Raw genomic sequence first — 18,967 nt, forward strand, 5'->3', positions numbered from 1 at the left:
CCAGCACCACAACAAGGGCCATCTCCCAACTCACCCTTCATCACATGAGTGACATGCAGTTTCCGGGAGTGAGGATGTGGACATCGGCAGGGAGCCTCGTCTGCCAGGCCTGCACAGCTCTGGCCCCGACAGCCCCAGGCCCTGGGAAGCCCTCCCCAGCAGGGTGGGCTCATCTGGCAGGTGGAGACAACAGTCAGGGATTGCCCCCCCAGGAAAGCACAGGAAATGAAGAGCTTGCCCCGACACGCGGGCTCCTGGGCCCCCAGACACGTCCCCAAGAGCAGGTCCCACTTCACCAGGAGCCATAGCCAGCCCTCTGGCCAGCAACTCTGCAGCTTCTAAACCTACACTTCACCTGACAGCTTGGACCCACCAGGAAACTGGTCAAACAGCCTGTTTATTCAGGTTCATAATTTTACAGAACTGTCCTGACAGGCCCAGTGTCTCCCTCTGCTGCCGGTCACCTCAGGGCCAGCCACAGCCACTTGGGCCACAGTACACGGACACTGGGCCGTGCTGCAGGCCCGCCCTCCTGCCTGGGGGTTCTGTACGCAGGTCAACAGTGACTGTCCTCTCCAGGCCACGGTCACAGCACATGTCCATGGCCAAGCAGTGCCCCTCCCCACACCCACGTGCACTGGGGGCCAGGGCAGGCGGTTCCAGAGGAGGCCGGGAGGCCCTGGAGTAGTGGGGGGACTGGGATGAGAGGAGTGTGAGGGAGGCAGGAGGAGCACAAGACAGACCCACGGGGGCTGAAGCCAACCCTGCTTTTATTTCACTAGAGCCTCTCAATGGCCGACAGGAGCTCAGGTTTCAGGATAGATGAGTCCGGCTCGGCCCCCGCGGCCCTGATGTCTTCCAGCACCGCCGTGTCCCACGAGAAGGACAGGAGGGCTGAGGGCACCTGCAACGGGATGAGAAGCCTCAGCCCTGCTCTGGCCTTTATGTGACAGAAGCCCTGTCTTCATGTTAAAATCTTTAAGCTGGAGCCAGGCCCACCTGGGGCCACTCCCCGCCAGTGACAACACAGTCATGCAGTCAGTCCGTCCCCGTAGCAGGGGATCCTCTGGCAATGGCCAGGCTGACGCTGACCCAATATCCAGGGCAGTCAGGCCCTCCCAGACTCCCTGAATCAGGGTCTGGTCACCCTCAGGCCCCCTCCTGCATCCTCCCCAGTAACTCCCTGCGTTTCGAATGCCACACTTGTCCTGCTGCTCAGAAGACTACACACTTGCCACACTCCCGTTTTATAGACAAGAAGTTACTCAAGATCACACTGCAAGTAAGTGGAAAGGTGGGACATATTAAACCTGGGAAGGCTGGCCCCAGGATACCTTCCCCTAAGGCCACCCCAAACTAAAGAGCATCCCCCTCATCAAGAATTCAAGAACCTGAGAGACCCCGGACCTGCTGCACTCACCAGCCCGCACTCATTGAAGGCCAGGTTCTCATCCTCGGACAGCTTCTGCCCACCTGAGGCCAGCAGCTCAAAAGGCAGCCAGTCACTCTGCAAGGCCTCCCGGACAAACCCGTACAGTGCCGCCACCCGCTCCCGGGCATAGAAGGTCCCTGGGGGCAAGACAGGCAGGTGGCGCTGGAGCTCGTGGGAACCCGCCTGGGCCCACCCAGCCCCCTGAGCTATCACCCTCCTCGCCTGAAGATGGGGCTGGAGTGCCTCCCCCAGGACGAGCTCAGACCAGAGAGGCCTTCTGCTCCCTCCCGGGCCCAGCAAGCCCAAGGCAGCAGCGGCCACACTGCGCCCAGAGCCCAGCCTGGCAGGTCAGCCGGGCAGCAGGCACGCACCCTGGAGGAGGCAGCCGTCGGGGAAGCGCACGCGCAGCAGCGTGTACGTGTACTTGCGCAGCTCCCTCTGCTCCTCCCGCTCGCGCATGGCCTTGGTCCGCAGCACGCTCAGCCGCTCCACGGCCTCCGACCGGAGCCTCTGCTCCCGCTTGATCTCCTCGGCTGTGAGGTTGAAGAAGTCTGCAGGCAGGTCAAACTGGGAGGCCAGGGGTGAGGGCCGGAAGACCCGGCGCTGGCGGGCCAGCGTGGCCCGCACGGGCTCGGCGCGCAGCAGCTGCTCCTTGTGCTGCTCCAGGCTCTCGGGCTGGGCCAGGACGTCCTCGCTCAGCACGTAGAACTCTTCAGGGCCCTCTGGGGCACAGACGGACTGATGTCACTGCCGCGGGAGGGAGCCCCCCCGCACCGGGCCCTCCCACCCACTCCTCAAGGCTCAGCCAAGGCCCTTCACTGTCCCTCTTACCCTGGTCAGGGACTGGAAGCAACACCTTCTGGAAGCCGATAGCCTCAAAAAACTCGTGGGTCCCTTCCAGGCAGTTAATGCGCTCCTGGGAGCGGAGCCAGAGGTCACACAAGACCCTTGGGGCCTTCTTGTGCCCCATGAATCTCACTGCCCACACCACCCTCCCAGCCCAGAGGCCCCAGTCTCAGCAGCGGCTGCCCCTGGACAGGATGAATCCCGAAAGCAGTCTGCGGGACTAAGCTCAGAGGGCCTGGGACCCCTAACAGTCGACACTAAGGTGAAGGAGGCAGAAGGAAGAGTCAAAGGACAGTGTGGGGAGGCGGGCTGTGTGATGCTGGATGCAGGTGGGGGCCACCAGGAGACAGCAGTACCCTGCCAGCTGCACGGGTACTACAGGCCAGGGTGGCAGGACCCTGCGATTTCTCCATAGAAATCAAAAGTCCGCATTTGTGTGAAAAACCTCCCCAGTGCTAATGTGTTCCCAGCTAATTCAAAGAAAAGTCAAACACACTGTGGGTGGCAGGGAGAGCAGACAACGTCGCGTATTGTGCACGACATGTGCACCTCAACTCCCGAACCCTGTGGGGGCCCTTCTGCAGCCTGGCTTCAGGCACCGCTGGGTGTTTGCAGGCTAGATGCTCCCACCACCAGACTGGGTCCCCTGTGGCCTCATGGGCCCAGCCACGCCAGTCACGCCAGCCACACCAGGCTACGTCACCCTGGTGGCAGCCCTCACCTGGAACACCTTGTTCTGCAGCTTGATCTTCCGGTACTTCTCCTCCTCGGGATGCAGGTGGATGTTGTCCAGGTACCTGGGGAGGACAGGACAGCCACTCAGAGCCACACTGGCTCATGCTAAGAGTGACCCCAGGGAAGGCTACCATCATACCTTGGATACCCAGCCCCTGGTGCTGCTGAGGCTGGGCCTCCTTCTCTGACCTGCCTCCCCCTGAGGGCACCGAGGAACCTGCATAGAGGGGTGGAGCAGGCAGAGCCAGGATAACCATCCCCAGAGCCAGCTTGGGGGCTCCTGAGCAACACAGACCTTTGAGTCCCCGGGGACCTGCTCAATCAGGCGACTGGGGGTGGAGATACCACGCCTCCTTCACATTCTTCTGATGATCCCGAAGGGAAGCCGGCGGGGGGAACCCCCGATTTGGTAAACCCTTTCATAACACAGACAGGTAAACTGAGGCCCAAGGAGGCCAAGCCCCTTCCCTGAGGGCTCAGGGGAGTGAAGGGTGGGACCCCATGGGATGGGGCCACCCACTCACTTGGCGATGGTGTCCACGCCCAGCTTCACCCGGTCCCGGTCCTTGTTGAAGGTGTGGATCTTCATGATGGAGGCAGCCACCGGGTCGGTGGAAAAGTGCTGGGAGGAGGGAGGAAAGCAAGTCAGAAAGCACCCACCTCGGGGCCTGGAGGCCATGCCTGCTGAGCAGCCTGGTCTCAGCACTCAGGAGGCAGCGGTGACACGGGTGATGATGGTAGGAACTGTCTCATAGCAGGCCCCAGCGTGTGACTGATGCAAACTCAACTGTACTTGCCCAGCAGCAAAGGAAGAAGAGCTCTTTTGATGACTCCATCACAGGCCTTGGCCCTGCCCTCACCTCTAGGGAAGAGGGGGCGTTGGCAGCTGAGCCGACGCCACCCCTCAGGTCAGTCTGACACAGACCTCTGCCTTCCGCTCTGACCCTGGAGCCCGACCCCAGCACTGAGCTCCGCCAAGGGCGCTGCAGCTTTCTGGGCACCCAGAACCCAGTGGCCACCGTGGATGCACCATCCCCTCCTAATCTCCCAGCCCGACAAGGGGCGTTTCAGAAACAGGTGGCACAGACAGGACACAAAAGAGGTCTGTGACCCGTGGCTGCCTGGCACACAGCTGGGGAGGCAAAATAGTGGAAATACCACTGACCAGTCCCCGAGCCTCAGGGGTTCCACCTGCTTCCCTGGGGAGGGGGGGAGTTGAAGCTGGAACTCTGGAGAGGTCACAGGGCCTACGTTTGATCCCTCAGCCAGCCCAGCCTCTGAGCTGCCCCCCAACACCAGGGACTTTGTGAACAGCATCCCGGCGGGGAGAGGCCGAGAACGGCAGCTAAAGCGAGGAGCAAGACTGCACAGCACATCTGCCCGCGCTCTGGACAGCCACCGCACACGGCCACGCCATGTGGTCTCGTTTCTCTGCTGTCCTAGAAAGGCAACAGGCACAGGGCGAGCAGGGCTGCCACCCGCATCAGCCCCAGTTCATTTGCACTCTCCGGTTGACAGCTGGGTCACCAGAGGCGATGTGTCAGAGCACAGACAAGCCGGCACGCTCAGGTCGCCCCGGGCAGCCTCACAGAAGCCCAGCCAGAGGCCTGGCCCGGGCACGCTCAGAGCTCAGGGAAGGCAGGTGTGGGCCTTGCCCCGGCCCTGCCCCTGCCCCAGCCGCCTCCCTAAAACTACACAGGCGTGAGCCTTCAGCAGCCACGCTGGTGGCACTCGGATGTCGGATCCAAACTAGGCCAGCTCTCCTGTGAACCTCAAGTTGGGACCCAGCCCAGCCGGCCAGTTTAGTTGCTGGAGTAGGACAAAAGGGCCGAAAAGGGCAGAGAAAGCAAGTCTGCAGAGAAACAGTGAGATGGGGGCATCAGGACACGGCTGAGCCAGGCCAGCCCTGGCAGACCACCCCACCTACCTCCTAAGAGCCAGCAGAGCCACCCCCTGGGGAAGAGCCGCAGCTCCAAACACCGTTCTCAGATGTTTCCAGGTGGCCTGCAGCCTCGTTTGAATTAGGGCCAGGGCACACAGACAGACAAGGGGCAAAGGAACAGAGCGTCCGGGAAGAACAGAATCCATGTAGGGATTTACCTGGTGACAAGGGCAGATTTCACAGCTGCGGCCAAAAGACGGGTGTTTTCAATAAATGGGGACTGGGAAAAATCGGTAACTATCTGGGAGAAAAGAAAACACTAGCTCCATGCTTCATATTCTACACAGGGATAAATTCCAGCTGGATCAAAGCTTTAAACATTAAAACAAAACACACAACAAAAAGCAAAACAGAAAAGCACTAGAAAAACCATGGAACTGTTTTAATCCCGAGGTGGGGAAGGACTTTCTAAGTATGCCACAAAACCCGAAAGCCATAAAATAAAACTGACACACCCAATTATAGAGAGAAAAAATTTCTACGTGGCAACGTGGTGTATGTCGACTAAAAGTAAACAACCGGAGAGAAGTATTCACAACTCGAACCACAGCCAAAACACTAAGTTTCTTGATTAAAAAACTGCCTACAAATCAGTAAGAAAAAGAACCAACACCCAACACAAAAATGGGCAAAGGATGCATTCTCATATGAAAACATAGCCAACCTAACCCAAAATAAGGGAAATGCAAATTAAAACTAAGCTCTTGTTTTTACCTATCAATTTGGATAAAGACAAAAAAAAGTCTGGCAACAGTGATGGCGGAGGGGACAAAGAAGTGGGTACTCTGTCACGCTGCTGGCAGGAGTGTGAGTCCGGACACCTTCATGCAGGGTCACCTGCTCACAACCATCCAAAGCCCGACACAAGGGTCCTTTGTCCCAGGAGCTCTGCTTCCAGAACAACCTACAGCTCGAAGTGACGTGCAGACGTTTTCATATCAACTGTCCTCACTAGCAAAAGATGAACCTTCCCACATGCTCTTCCACGTGGGGCTGGGTAAACAGGGAACAATTTGCAGTGAACAGCACACAGTTGGTATGGAGAAAGCAGACTTTCCCTCAAACTGCTCAGAAAAAAATAAGGGTGACAAAGCAAATGGGATTAAAAATGTTAACAACTGGCAAATCTGGCTAAGATGATAGATATCTGAATGATAGATATGTGTGTCCTGATCCCTGGAACCTGTGAATGTGCTAAGTTACCTGGCCGGGGGCAGGAAGGAGGCAGGTAGAGTTGAGGCTGCTGATCAAGTGGACCTTAAAATAGGGAGATGAGCCTGGATTATCCGGGTGAGCCCAGCAGACTCAGTCCAGCCCTTAAAAGGGGGATGAGGGAGAGGAGAGAGCAGCAGAGAGATGGCAGTTGAGAGAGCCCTGGCCTGGCACCGCGGGCAGCGAAGATGGAGGAAGGAGGAAGGAGCCACGGAATTCAGACAGCCTGACTCCCCTCAGGGCTCCCAGAAGGCACCCTGACTGTAGCTCAGTGAGACCCACGTCCCACTTCTAACTTCCAGAACTAAGAGGAGAGACATGCTGTCTGAAGCCACTAAGTTCGCAGCAATTTGTCAGAACAGTAGTAAGACAAATTAGTAATAAGTTCCTACTGGAACTCAGGCCCTGGGTAAAAGGTATTCAGGTGTTCTTTTAGTTCTTGCAATTTTTCTTTAAGTTTGAAATTACTTCCAGATACAGGGTTTTAAGGAATAAAAAAGAAAAAAATGGGAGTTCTCTCTGTATTGACATAACACCCAGCAGTTTCCATGTCAGGTATAAATGATACATTACCTGTTACATAAAATAAAAACACAACAAGTGTGGGGAGCTACAGAGGCTTCGGTGGTTTGTACGCATTAGGACTCTGTCTGAATAGGGACGGAAACCACCACCGACAGCTGCCTCGGGGAGGGTGGCCCGGAGGTGGGTGGGAGGCAGCTTTTCCCCACCTACCCTTCTGTATTTTGAATTCTATCCCATGTGTGAATATTACCTCCTTAGAGAGAGATTAAAACAGACCACAGCATACGCAGGTGGGGACGTGACAGGGCCTCGGTGCCAGCCGGGCTCCTGGGAGGCGGCTCCAGCACCGGGGCGGGCGGGCACTCACCGAGAGAATGGCCTCTCTGATGCGGGTGTCCCGCTGGTCCTTCCTCAGGATGGCCCCCGTGAGCGGGCAGGTGAAGTACACTCCGGGCACCGCCAGGTGGGTCGAGCCTTCTTCTTTGGGCTCAGGCACCTGGGAGGAGGGGTGAAGGCGTCTCAGCTTGGATTGTGAGCCAAAGCCCTGAGAGCTTGGTCCTGGGAGCCAAACACCCCTGGTCCCAATGCTGTCCCCTCCGCCTACTGGCCATGGGACACCTTGGCCAAGTGGCCAAGCCCCTTTGAGCCTGTCTTCTGGTCTGTAAGATGTCCCACAGGACCACCTCAGACTTAAACAAGGTAAGGAACGTGTGGCAGCTCCAGACAGGGCAAGCGCTCAGTCGATGGCTCCTGCTGTTCCCATTCCCCCTCTGGTGAGGAAGGGGCTTTAGTGGAGAGTCAGGAGTCATGGTGCCCTGGACCAGTCCCAGCCTCACCCTGGCCCTCAATTCCTAGACAATCTTCAGGGTCTCCTCCTTTCTAAAATTCAGTGAGGCCTGACGGGAAGCGCTGCTCAGAACAGCCTTTCTGCTCAAGTTCTCCTTCAAGGCCTGCCTCCTCCAGGAACCCTGTCCTGATTGCACCAGTCTCTGTGGCACCCTTCTACTTCTAAGTAAGGCAGCAGAGGGCAGTGCTAGGGTAAGGGCTTTAGAGCAGGACAGACTACGGCTGTAGTCCTGCCCTTGCTGGTTTTGAGGTGCATGATTGAGGACAGCTGGCCTCACCTCTCTGAACCTGTTTTCTCTTCTGGAAAGTGGGAGCTATAACAGTACCTACTCTCATGGGGTCACAGGCTGTGGGGATGACTTAGTGGAGGTTCAGTCCCTCTCCCAACGTCTGGGCCTGGTGTCGTTAGGTGCCAAGCATGCAGGTCCCAGAGGACACCACGTTCCACCACAGCCACCTCCACCTTTCAAGGTGGGGTCCCCCAACCTCCTTCACACCCCAAGGCCAGAGGTGACTGATCCACTGGGACATCTCTTCTGTGTCTCCCCAGCCTCCCCACACCTGACACAGGAGAGAGCCCAAGCAGGGCCTCTAAGGGCCCCCAGCTCGCCAACCCCAGGCCGCCCCTCAGGATGTTGTGCTGCCACTAGGGAGGCTCTTACCGTGTTGGTCCCCAGGGCGTCCAGGTTCCCACTGATAGTCGCTTCAGCTCGAAGTTCCTTTCTCACTGGAGAGACAGGTATGGGTCGGTGTGTGAGCCAGTGAGCCAGGCACACGCCCTCCCCAGCCCGGATCCTCACGTGGGTCAAATTCGAATTCTTGCAGCTCAAGGTCCCACGAGGCCCCACCGCCTCTCCAAACCCCCAGGCTGTGCCAGACCATGCGTTCCTCCTGTCTCCCCTCCGCAATCTCCCTGAGGTCTGAGCCACCCAGACCACGGCAGACCCCTCTGCCTTTCACCTGCATCTCCCCTTTGTGGACCGGTTCACAACTGTGATTTAAACCACCCCTCCAACTCCAAATCAATGGTTAATGCAATGATTTTCACCCGGAGCCAAGCACAGGGTCTGGGACCCACGAACAGTGGAGGATCAGCCTCGAGGGTGGAGGGGCAAAGGCCCACACCACCTCTCCCTGCGTCCCGACAGCAGCCCAAGGACGGCTGCAGCTTACCCTGGTTCCGGATGGAGTCCTGTGACGTGGGGCCCCGCGCCCTGGGCTGCTTCTGCTCAAGCCGGGCCAGGGCTGCCGCGGCCGCCATCTGCGCCTCATCAGTGGGTCCCTGGCGGGGCTGCCGGATCGCCGGCTGGTTGGGCTTTTCTTTGGGGGCCTTTTCCCTGAGCAGACACAGAGGGACAGTGAGGCAACGTGGGGGCAGGCAGATGGTGGTTCTGCTCCCAGCTCTGCCCCTTTGGGCAAGTCCTACACCAGTCTGAGCCAGGTAGCTGTCACCTGTTAAGTGGAGGTAAGAGCGCCTGCCTGTGAGTGTGGGGCCGTGGAGCTGGCGTGAAGCACCTACCGTCTGCAGGGGCCGAGACCTCAGGCCTCTCACTCCCTTCCCTCAGGAAGTCTCCCCCTCCACTATCTACAACGGTGAGACATCCAGGCTTCATTTACTGAGCACCTGCTATATGCCAGGCAGTGTGCCAGGAGCTAGCTGGGGTTCAGCCTGTGTATTCCTCACACCAACATTCCTCTAGGGGAGGTCTCTAGATCCCCTTTCACAAGCCCCAGAGGGTCACGGAAGCTTGGGCAGCATGCCAGGTCACACACAAGCCCTGCGTGGAGTGTGTTACAAAGATCTGGTTTCATCTCCCCTCCTCCTGGGAGGTAAGCAGGTGATTACCCCATGGGATGGGCAGCTTCCTAATCTTAGCACGAAAATGACCTGGTCTGACCTCCTTTCCTCAGGACCCTCTCCCAACCTCGGTAGCTGGAATCATCTGTGCTGTATCTCTACCAACTTCTCAGGAACCAAGGCTGTCAGTTCATGACCCTTACGCTGCCACTCTGCTCAGATCCCCAGGCAGCCCTCTTTTCTTGTCCCAAGGCCTCTGGGAGATTCCTGCCTAGCCCTGCCCCTCTCTCTAGCCCTCCCCATAGCTGAGGATTTCGCACTGAAGAAAAGACCAGTCGTGTAGCTCCACCCAAGCCCCATGTGGTATCTAGATCTTTCTATAAAAATGCCATTTTCCAAGACCCCTCACGCACTCCCTTTATGCAGCCAGAGGGATCCTTCTAAAACCCAGGCCAGGGCTTGTCCCTCCTCTGCACAAAGCCCCCGTAACAAGCACAAGAGAATCCTGCAGCCTCCAAAGCCTACAGGCCCCTTACAACCTGACCCTTTCTCTCATTCACTCCTATCTTATCTACACTCCTTGCTGTTTTCACATAGGCCCAACCATTCCTACCACAGGACCTTTGCACTTTCTGTGCCTTATGCCTGGAGTGTGCTGTCTGGGAGCGGGTTGGCAGAGGCTGCTTCACAGGGGTGTGTGGGTGACAGGGGTTGATTTCCGAATGACTGAGTCTCACCTCATCCAACTCTCAGTTCAAAGGTCACCTTCTCAGAGAGGCCTTCCCAGACTACCTAACAGTCCCCAACGTCCCTATCTTGACACTGTTTATTTTCCTTCATGGTTGATCTTTCATCATTTATACATTGGTTTACTTGTTCACCTCTCCCCACTAGAAGGTGAGCCCTGAGAGGGCAGGGGTTTTCTCTCTTTGCCACCGTAACAGTGCTGGACACACCCTCCCACACACCCTCAGTTTCCAGTCTCATTCCAGGGAAGTCACAGAAGCCCAGATCTCCTTCTCACTGCCCACTCCTCCCCTCCCAGGTCTCCAGTCTGACAGAGCCATCGCCCACTCGGCCCCCACCTCCTTCCTGTCACACAGTCTCAGCTGCACCAGCCCCCCCCCCATCTCCACTGACTACTTGCTGAACAAATGAACGGACCCCCTTGTCTGGCCCACGGCTCCCCTGGGCCTGCTGCCCTCCTCTCCCCACCTCAGGCTCCCAGGACCTGCGCTTTCCTCCCTTATTCACAGACCTGGCCTTCATGGGCCTCCTTCACCCACACAGTGCTCCCCTCCCAGGAACCCCAGGAATGCCCAATCCTTGTGACAGATGCCCTGATGTCCTTGCCACACACCCACTCTCCCTCACCCACGCCCACTGCCTCATGATTCCCTCACCATCCCTTCCTGCCAGCCTTCCAGACTCTCTGACTCCTCCCAGTTCCCGCCTCTTCACAATCCCTTCCATCATTCGTCACAGACCCCTCCCCAGCCTTACATCTTTCTTAGTCACTCCCCATCCAAAACTTCCACAGGCCCTCCAGCACCCTCTGTAGCTCCCTGTAGCAACCTCAGCCCCTCTGAGACTCCCTCTGCACAACCCACCCCGCAGTGATGCCTCCTTCTCAGCCCACCATCCCTTGGTCTGGCATCTGTACCTGCTCCAGCTTTTCACAGCACTGACCCCTCACACACCTCCCCAAGGAGTCTCCAGTGTTGCCCCCAGGCCCTTCTCTTCTCCAAGTCCTCCCAGACAAGTCAGAGGCCTGGAAGTGCAGGCCACCTCCCTCCCCTCCCAGATCTCCCTCGGGGCCTCCAGGCCAGCTCAGCCATCACCCACACAGCCCCCATCTCCTTCCTGTCACAGACTCCTCCAGCTCCTCGCCTCCACTCACCTGCCTCCATTCTCCTCTCAGACCTTCTTCAGCCCCTCGCAGCATCCCCCAGTTTATCTGGACCTCTCAAGTACCTGACCACCCCTCCAACAACGCCTCAGACTCCCTGGCCTTCCAGAACCTCATCCCGTCCTCCCTCCTGCTCCAGAACCAAGGCCCAGGTCCCTATTGCCATGGACTCCAAGTCTCACAACTTTTTGCGACCCCAGCTCTACTTGCTTCTTCAGGATCAGTCCCCAATCTCCGGTCACCTAGATTCCCCCCAATCTTAAGTGATGCCCCTTCTCCGCTCCCCTGGTCTCTCCTTTACTGCCCACCCTAGCCCGCCAAGATCTCTCCAGACCCCTCACTTCCTGCAGCCCCGCCCCCTTGGGCCTCGCCCATCCTGCCCCGCCCCCAGAGGCCTCCCCTCCCCCTTATTTCCACTTCCCCCTTGCCCCGCCCCCCCAAGGTCTCTCCCCACCCCCTGACTCTGCTGCCCCTCCCTGCCTCTCGCCTTCTCTGTCCTCCCCCAGCCCACACCCTCCCCCTGCCCCCGGGCCTCAAGCCCCAGCACCCGTCACGCACCCCACCGACTCTGTGAGCTTCTGACCGGGCCCCGCGCTCTTGAATTTGATGTCGGCCTTGATCTCCTGGAAGAATTTCTTCATGGTGGTGGCGGGCCCAGCGGCGGGGGGCCGCGGGGGCGGGGGGCGCAGGGCCCAGTCAGGGAGGGGCCGGCAGGAGCTAACAACCGGAAAGAAAATACAGTGCTGCCGGAAGTCCCGCCTTCGCGCGGCCACCCACGTGACAATCGGCTGGGCGTGCCTCTCTAGCTCTCCGCGTCTTGCTGGCCCCAGAGTGACCGCTCTGCACTCTTGGGCCACGTCTCGGTGGTTCTCCAGGACTCTGTTGCCATCGGCAACGAAGGCGCTCCTAGGCTGTGTGTGAGCGCTTTTCACCGCGTTCTCCAAAGAGAGACAAGAGAGGGAGGGACAGGCCGACTGACCCTCACGGAGAAAGCAATGGCTCTGTCCTTTCCGCTGCTCAGGAACCTTCCCTGGCTCCCCAGCGGTTACGCGATAAAGTCCCAATTCAATGCGGGGACATTCAGGGCCCCCACACCCCAGCCCCGCGGTCAGCCCAGTAGCCCCCACGCACACAGTGGAGGAGAGAATGAAGAGGATGCTCAGAGCTAGGGTTTGGAGACCCGCGATGGCGGATCCCCAAGGGGGTTAAATTAAGGAGACGGAGATTATCCCAAGGGCGTGGGCGGGATTTAAGGAAGAATCTAGTGCAGACCACCTTCCTGAACTTCAGTTTCCTGTCTACAAAATACGGATAAGAATAGCACTGGAAAGAGATCACTGGGGTCCAGCTTGGAGGCGGCCCACCACACTAGAGCAATGAGTACAAATGCAATAGAGGGTGCTTTCTGCCCACCAGTTTGCAGCAGGTAGAAAGCATGCTATGGAAAAACAAGGCAGGAAAGAAGGGCAAAATTCTAACACAGGTTACTTGGGTTTGGGGGGGTTATAGGGGATTTTTCTCCCTTTTTTCCTAGTGTCCAAGTTTTCTTTAATGGAGCTCTATTAATTTTACAATAGAAAATATTATTTTAAAAGACAAGACAATTGAATTAAGCCTCTAGGTCTAAGTTACAGGAATTACAAGGGATGTGAGACATTCTCCAAGCTGGCTGACCTGCTTGCTCCAGAAAGTCAATGTTGTGAAAAATAAACAAGATTCTAATTTAAAAGGATTAGAGGAACATAATCCTTACTTGCAGTGCATGAACCTTGATTTGATCCTGGTACAAAAAAAAAGAAAGCTGCAAAAACTTCTTAAAACAATGAAGAAATTTAAAATGGACTGAATATTAAATAATATCTTGGCATAAATATGATTTTTTGGTGTGATAAAGGTATCTTACTTATGTAATAAAATTTCCTTATTCTTAGGAAATGCTGAAGTATTTAAGGGTGAAATGTCATGCTAGATGTATGAAACTTACTTCCAAATTTGTTTAGAAACAAATATGTATATATTTACACACAGATATATAAACCACGTATGGGAAAATGTTAATTGCTGAATCTAGGTACAGTGTTGTGGTAGTTTTAAAATATGTGCATAAAGTCTTTGACAGTCCCCCTTTCCAAAGGTGGAGCCCAATTCTTCTCCCCTTGAATGTGAGTTGGAGTTAGTGACTCATTTTTTTTTAATTTATTTATTTTATTTAAATTTTGTTGAGGAGAGGTAATTATGTTTATCTATTTTATTTTTTAATGGAGGTATGGGAATTGAACCCAGTGGATGCTAGGCATCCACTCTTGCCACTGAGCTATACTCTCTCACCACCCCTGGACTGATGTCTCGACTGCAGTCTCATGAGAGACCCTCAGCCAGAACCCCCCAGATCCCTGGCCCACTGAATCTGCATGAGACATTAAATGTTGTTTTAGGTGACTAAATTCTGGGGTAATTTATCAGGCACCAATAGGTAACCAATAGAAGAACATACTGTGTTCATTGTGCTACTCTTTTTATGCTTTCTAAATGTTTGAAATATTGAAAATTACAGTTTAGCACTGTGAAATAAAGGATTATATCCTTTATAGTCTCAATGGAGGTAAAGAGACAGGCCCAAAATCACACAGCCAGACAATGGCAGTGACCCCTCCACCCCCGGCCACTTCCCTGAGAGTGAAGCCCTGTAGGGCTCCTCTGTTTGACATTCAAGATCAGGAGGCTCCTGGGGGTCTGCCAAGCCTCACCTCTTGTCATCACCCACTTTGCCCTCTCTGCCTTAGCTAATTAGAACTATTCATAGCTTATTACCTCCAGGCCTTTGTCCAAGTAGTCACCTCTGCTGGAAGAGACCTCTCTCCAATCCATCTAAAGTAATCCTCTTCCTCCAGGAAGCCCTCCCTGACCACCTTTCTCATGCTGGATGTAGTCTTCTCTGAGCTCCCAAAGCAACTCCCTCTTGTAATAACCATTGGTTGTATTTGCTGGGTGTTCACTATGTGCCTGGCTCTCTTTTGAGGGTTTGGCCCATGTTCTCTGTGTTATCATCACAATCTTCACAGCAGCTCTGTTTATAAACCAAACACTGTTGTGACTCCCATTTTACAGATGAGTAAACTAAGGCCCAGAGAAATCAAACCACTTGCTTAAGATTGCCCAGCTTTTGTGCAGCAGAAATAGTACTTCGACCCTCTAGGGTCCATACTTTGAATCCCAGGGGCCAGCAGAAGAGTGGGCCCTAAAGATGACCATGTCCTAATCCTGAGAACCTGTGAATATGGTGACATTTGTGGCAAAAGAGATGTTGCCGATGTAATTAAATTAAGGACCTTGAGATGGAGAGGTGATCCTGGATGACTTAGATGGGCCCTGTGTGATCACAGCGTCCTTATAAGAAGGAAGCAGGAGGGTCAGAAGAGATGTGTGACTGCAACAACACGAGAAGGACCCAACTTGCTGTTGTAGCTTTGAAGATGTAGGAAGGGGCCACAAGCCAAGGGATGCAGGCGGCTTGTAGAAGCTGGAAAAGGCCAGAAAATGGCTTCACCCCTAAAGCCTCTAGAAGGAATGCAATTCTGCCCATACTTGGATTTTAGCCCACTGAGACCCACGGGGGGCTTCTGATCTCCAGAATGTACCATTTCCAATTAGATTTGCACTGTTTTAAGTTGCTAAATTTGTGGTAATTTGTCACAGAAGTAATAAGAAATCCATACCAAACCTTTGAAACAAACAACCCTAGAAAATAAGTACTGATATTTCTTACCAATTTATAGTTTCGGATGGACTTGTCTATATCCCCACAGCTTGCACAGGGACATTCAAACCTAGGACCATCAGACCCCAATCACACTCCTGGATTCCAACCCCCGATGCTATCCCTCTGCCTCAGTTTCCTTATCTGGAAAGTAGGGATGGAAAAGAACAATTGACAGGGGAATGAAATTAATCATGTTAAATTCTTACTTACTGTTTGTGGCTTGGAACTGCTCCATAAATGTTAGTTATAATTCTACTTGGGTAAGTGCTCAGTAGGTATCTGCCAAAGACAAGACTGATAGCTAATGGTCCAGGCTGTAAACTGGAGAGCAAGCCTGTGGCACACAGTAGGAGCTCGGGCCACCTGCTGATTAGAAGGGGACGTTTCATGCAGTTCTGGGCGGGGCTGAGACTGGCGCCTTCCCCACCTTGCCTCCTCGGGCCAGGTGTCAGGCCCCATCTCTCAGGGAACAGGAAGTAATGTCACCTCCCCAGGTGATTACTTTTGGCTCAACCTTGGGATTCACTGGCCTCTTATTTGGCGGGAAGGCATGTATCCTCTCTCTGCTCAACCCGCCACTTTGAGGGCCCTCCTAAGCCTCTTGGGGAACCCTGTACCCAGCTCTCAACAGAGCTGATCTTTTTTTCATCTGCTTGACATAGCTTAGCCAGGCCTGGGCAGGAAGCTTCTGGTTTTCTGCACTGGCTCAAGGTCTGGGGGAGAAGTTTCCACTGAATCAGGAAGGCGTTGGAGGTGAGGACTCGCAGAAGTGGCTCTCTTGCCCTGGGATGAACTGAATGTGTAACCTCAGGCAAGGCATGCCCCTCTCTGGGCCTCAGTGTCCCCATCTGTACCTTGGCCTAATCCAGGCCCCTCTGCACCAACTTCCTCATTCATTATGGGACTTCCATCCCTAAGCATTTTAGCAAATAAAAATACAAAACGCCCAGTAAGATCTGAATTTCAGATAAAAAACAAGTACTTTATAAAAAAAAAAAACAAAAAACAAAAAAACCCAAATACTTTAATGTTTTATAATTTAAGTTTACAATTAAATTTTTTTAATTTAATTTTTTGGGGGGAGGTAATTAGGTTTATTTTATTTATTTATTTTTAATGGTAGTGCTGGGGCTTGAACCTGGGACCTCGTGCATACTAGGCACTCACTCTACCACTGAGCTATACCCTTCCCCTAAGTTTACAATCTTAACCATTTTTTAAAAAGCTATTTTAAAAAATATTTTTACTGGATGCTATGTGCATTTATTGTTAAGTATTTTCATTGTGATAAAATATACAATCAATTTACCATTTCAATCATTTCAAAATGCACAGCTCAGTGGCATTAAGCACATTCACATTGTTGTGCAACTATCCTCACCATCTATCTCCAGAACTTTCTCACTTTCCCAAACTGAAACTGTCCCCATTAAACACTGACTCCCCCTCCCCTAGCCCCTGGCCCTACCAACTACTTCCTGTCTCTGTGGATCTGACTCCTTTAGGGACTTCCTATAAGTGGAATCACACAGTGTTTGTCCTTCTGTGACTAGTTCCTTTCAGTGAACATAATGTCTTCAGGGTTCACCCATGTTGTAGAATGTATAACAAACATTTCTTTCGTATAACTATGTCACAAATATTGCATGGAACATACGTAACACTAAAAAAGTATTTGTTGTGTATCTACAATTCAGATTTAACTGAATTTTATCTGGCAATTCTACCTACAACCTTTCTTCCCATAGCAGCCTCCAGCAATTTTTTTAAATAGCTTTATTTGTTTTATTATTATTTTTAACGGAGGTACTGGGGATTGAACCCAGGACCTCGTGTATGTCAAGCATGCACTCTACCACTGAGATGTATCCACTCCCCTGCAAACAGCTTTATCGATATCTAATTTACATGCCCTAAAATTCACCTTTCTAAAGTGTACAATTGAATGAATTTCATTGCATACTTACAGAGCTCTGGGACCATCACCACAATCTAATTTTGGAACATTTCCGTAAGCCTAAAAAGAAACCTCATACCCCTTTGCAGTCACCCTGGATTCCTACCCTCAGCTCAAGGCAAACACTGATCTACTTTGTGTCTTGAAGAATTTGCCTTTTTTGGACATTCTATCAAATGTCTTATGATGCTGGAATCATAGAGTATGTGACCTGCCTGGCTTTTTTTTTTAACTGAGTATAATGTTTTTGAGGTTAATCCCTGTTGTAGTGTGTATCAGTGCTTTGTTTCTTCTTACTGCTGAAGAGTCAGCAATACAATTCATCATCAGGGTACACCACATTTGGTTTATTTACCTGTTGATGGACATTTGGGTTATTTCCTCCTTTTTTTTGCTTTTGTGAATAATGCTGTTATGACTTTTAGTTGTATATGTTTTGGTGTGGACGTTTGTTTTCATTTGTCTTTGGGTAGATACCTAGGGTTGGAATTGTTGGGTCATATGGTAAGTCTATGTTTAACTTTGTTTAAAAAAAGTCTTTTTTGAGATATATTTCACATGCATAAGGATGTTTCTTGACTTTAAAGTATTATCTCTGTACCTGGTGATCAAATCTCTCCAGTTTTTTTGTCCAAGAAGTCAAAATAAAATGAAAGTGAAAATAAAATTTTAAATTCAAAAAAATAAAAAAGAAGTTAAAATAAAACCCAAACTTCTCACAGATATTTACAAGGTATATGATAGGTCCTCAACAGATCCTTTTGTTAATCCCTCTGCCCCAGATGCCCTCCCGGCGCCCACCCCACTAAATGGACCTGTCTCTAGTCATCTTTGAACTCTGGTTAAACTGTTTCCTCCACAAAACCTTCCTGGCCCTCCGGGATAGACGAAGTCTCAGCCGTTACTCAGCTTTTTCTTAAACACTATTCTACTTTGAGTTTCTTCCACGGATCCTAGTTACAAAGGAATTAACGTTTCTTTGCCCTGCTAGACGTTGAATTCCTCAAGAGCGGTGGGTAATAGTTCTCCCAGTATTTCCAACTGGTAGGCACAGTTTCCAGAGCCTTAGGGGTGGTGAAATCGTTTAATCCTTACTCCCCTATAAGATCGGTATCATTATGAGTCCCATTTTACAGGCAGGGAGCCTGAGGCATAGAGGTTACGTAATTTGGCCAGCCAGTGCTCAATACATTTTTCTCGACTGAATTAATATGTATATTGGGTATTCTGTGGCTCTGGCATATGGTAATAAATTTACCGTGAGAGAAGAAGTAAGTGTTCTGTGCATCTTTTGGCTGTTTATCCTCAGACCCCGCCATGGCCCACCCCTACCCCTAAGACCCGCCTCCTCGAGGAGGCAACGGCGCGGCCCTATTTTGAGTTGAACCTTGTCTCTTAAGATGTCCAATGGCGGACAGCTGCTTAAACCTTTCCTTCTGTGACAGCCAATCCCCGCTGTCTACCTTGAGCCGCTTCACCCGCGGTACCCAATGGCCTGCAGCTCTATATTAAGCCACTCCTCAAGGGAGAGGGAGGCTATCAATGACCCGCCCCTATATTGATTGGGCCTTCTTTCCTGTGGTATCCAATGGCATGCTTCCTGCTTAAAACTCCTCCTCCTGCGGCGGCCTAGGGCCCGCCCCTCTGCCCTAAGCCCCGCCCAGAAGAAGCCTGACTGCCCGCCTCTTCACTCTTGGAGCGCCTATGTTTCTCTCCTCCCACCTTTTCTCTTTCACCTCCCATAACCTCCGTCCACTCCCATTAGGCCTCTGGGTCACGCCCCCTTGGCTCTACCCGTTATCCAATCCCGTTAACTTGCTCTGCTCCAACCCCTCTTCTCATTGGTTCCCCTGCGCCTCTATCCTCGCACGTGGTCATGAGCGACGGCGTCGCCAGCCCGTGACGGCCGGTGGGCGGGACTTCCGGTGGCGCGCAGCCCAATAAGCACGTTCAGATCCGCTACCCAGGCCGCCGCCACCGCCCCCTCGGCGCTCTGCTCCCGCCC

At 53.1% G+C, this 18,967-nt stretch overlaps 1 protein-coding gene across 1 annotated transcript; it reads right to left on the reverse strand.

Annotated features, from left to right (window-relative positions):
- Positions 1–753: 753 nt before the first annotated feature.
- Positions 754–11,983, reverse strand: UBXN6 (UBX domain protein 6). Its single transcript, XM_031436988.2, has 10 exons — positions 11,804–11,983; positions 8,712–8,875; positions 8,201–8,265; positions 7,060–7,188; positions 3,538–3,635; positions 3,000–3,075; positions 2,264–2,348; positions 1,804–2,154; positions 1,421–1,569; positions 754–904 (listed from the first exon to the last, which is right to left on the reverse strand). The coding sequence occupies exons 1-10, from the start codon at positions 11,884–11,886 to the stop codon at positions 779–781; spliced, it is 1,326 nt and encodes a 441-aa protein (XP_031292848.1). The 5' UTR covers positions 11,887–11,983; the 3' UTR covers positions 754–778.
- Between the last annotated feature and the right edge of the window lie 6,984 nt (positions 11,984–18,967).

The sequence above is a fragment of the Camelus dromedarius genome, chromosome 27 (genome assembly GCF_036321535.1).
Source record: "Camelus dromedarius isolate mCamDro1 chromosome 27, mCamDro1.pat, whole genome shotgun sequence".
Taxonomy (NCBI): domain Eukaryota; kingdom Metazoa; phylum Chordata; class Mammalia; order Artiodactyla; family Camelidae; genus Camelus; species Camelus dromedarius.

Excerpts from the sequence above, each read along its gene's own strand:
- UBXN6 (XM_031436988.2), bottom strand. The coding sequence starts at position 11,886 with ATGAAGAAATTCTTCCAGGAGATCAAGGCCGACATCAAATTCAAGAGC. Across the intron at positions 8,876-11,803 it reads AAGCTCACAGAGTCGGTGGG|GGAAAAGGCCCCCAAAGAAA; the intron begins GTGCGTGACGGG and ends GTGTCTGCTCAG. Across the intron at positions 2,349-2,999 it reads TGCAGAACAAGGTGTTCCAG|GAGCGCATTAACTGCCTGGA; the intron begins GTGAGGGCTGCC and ends CTCCGCTCCCAG.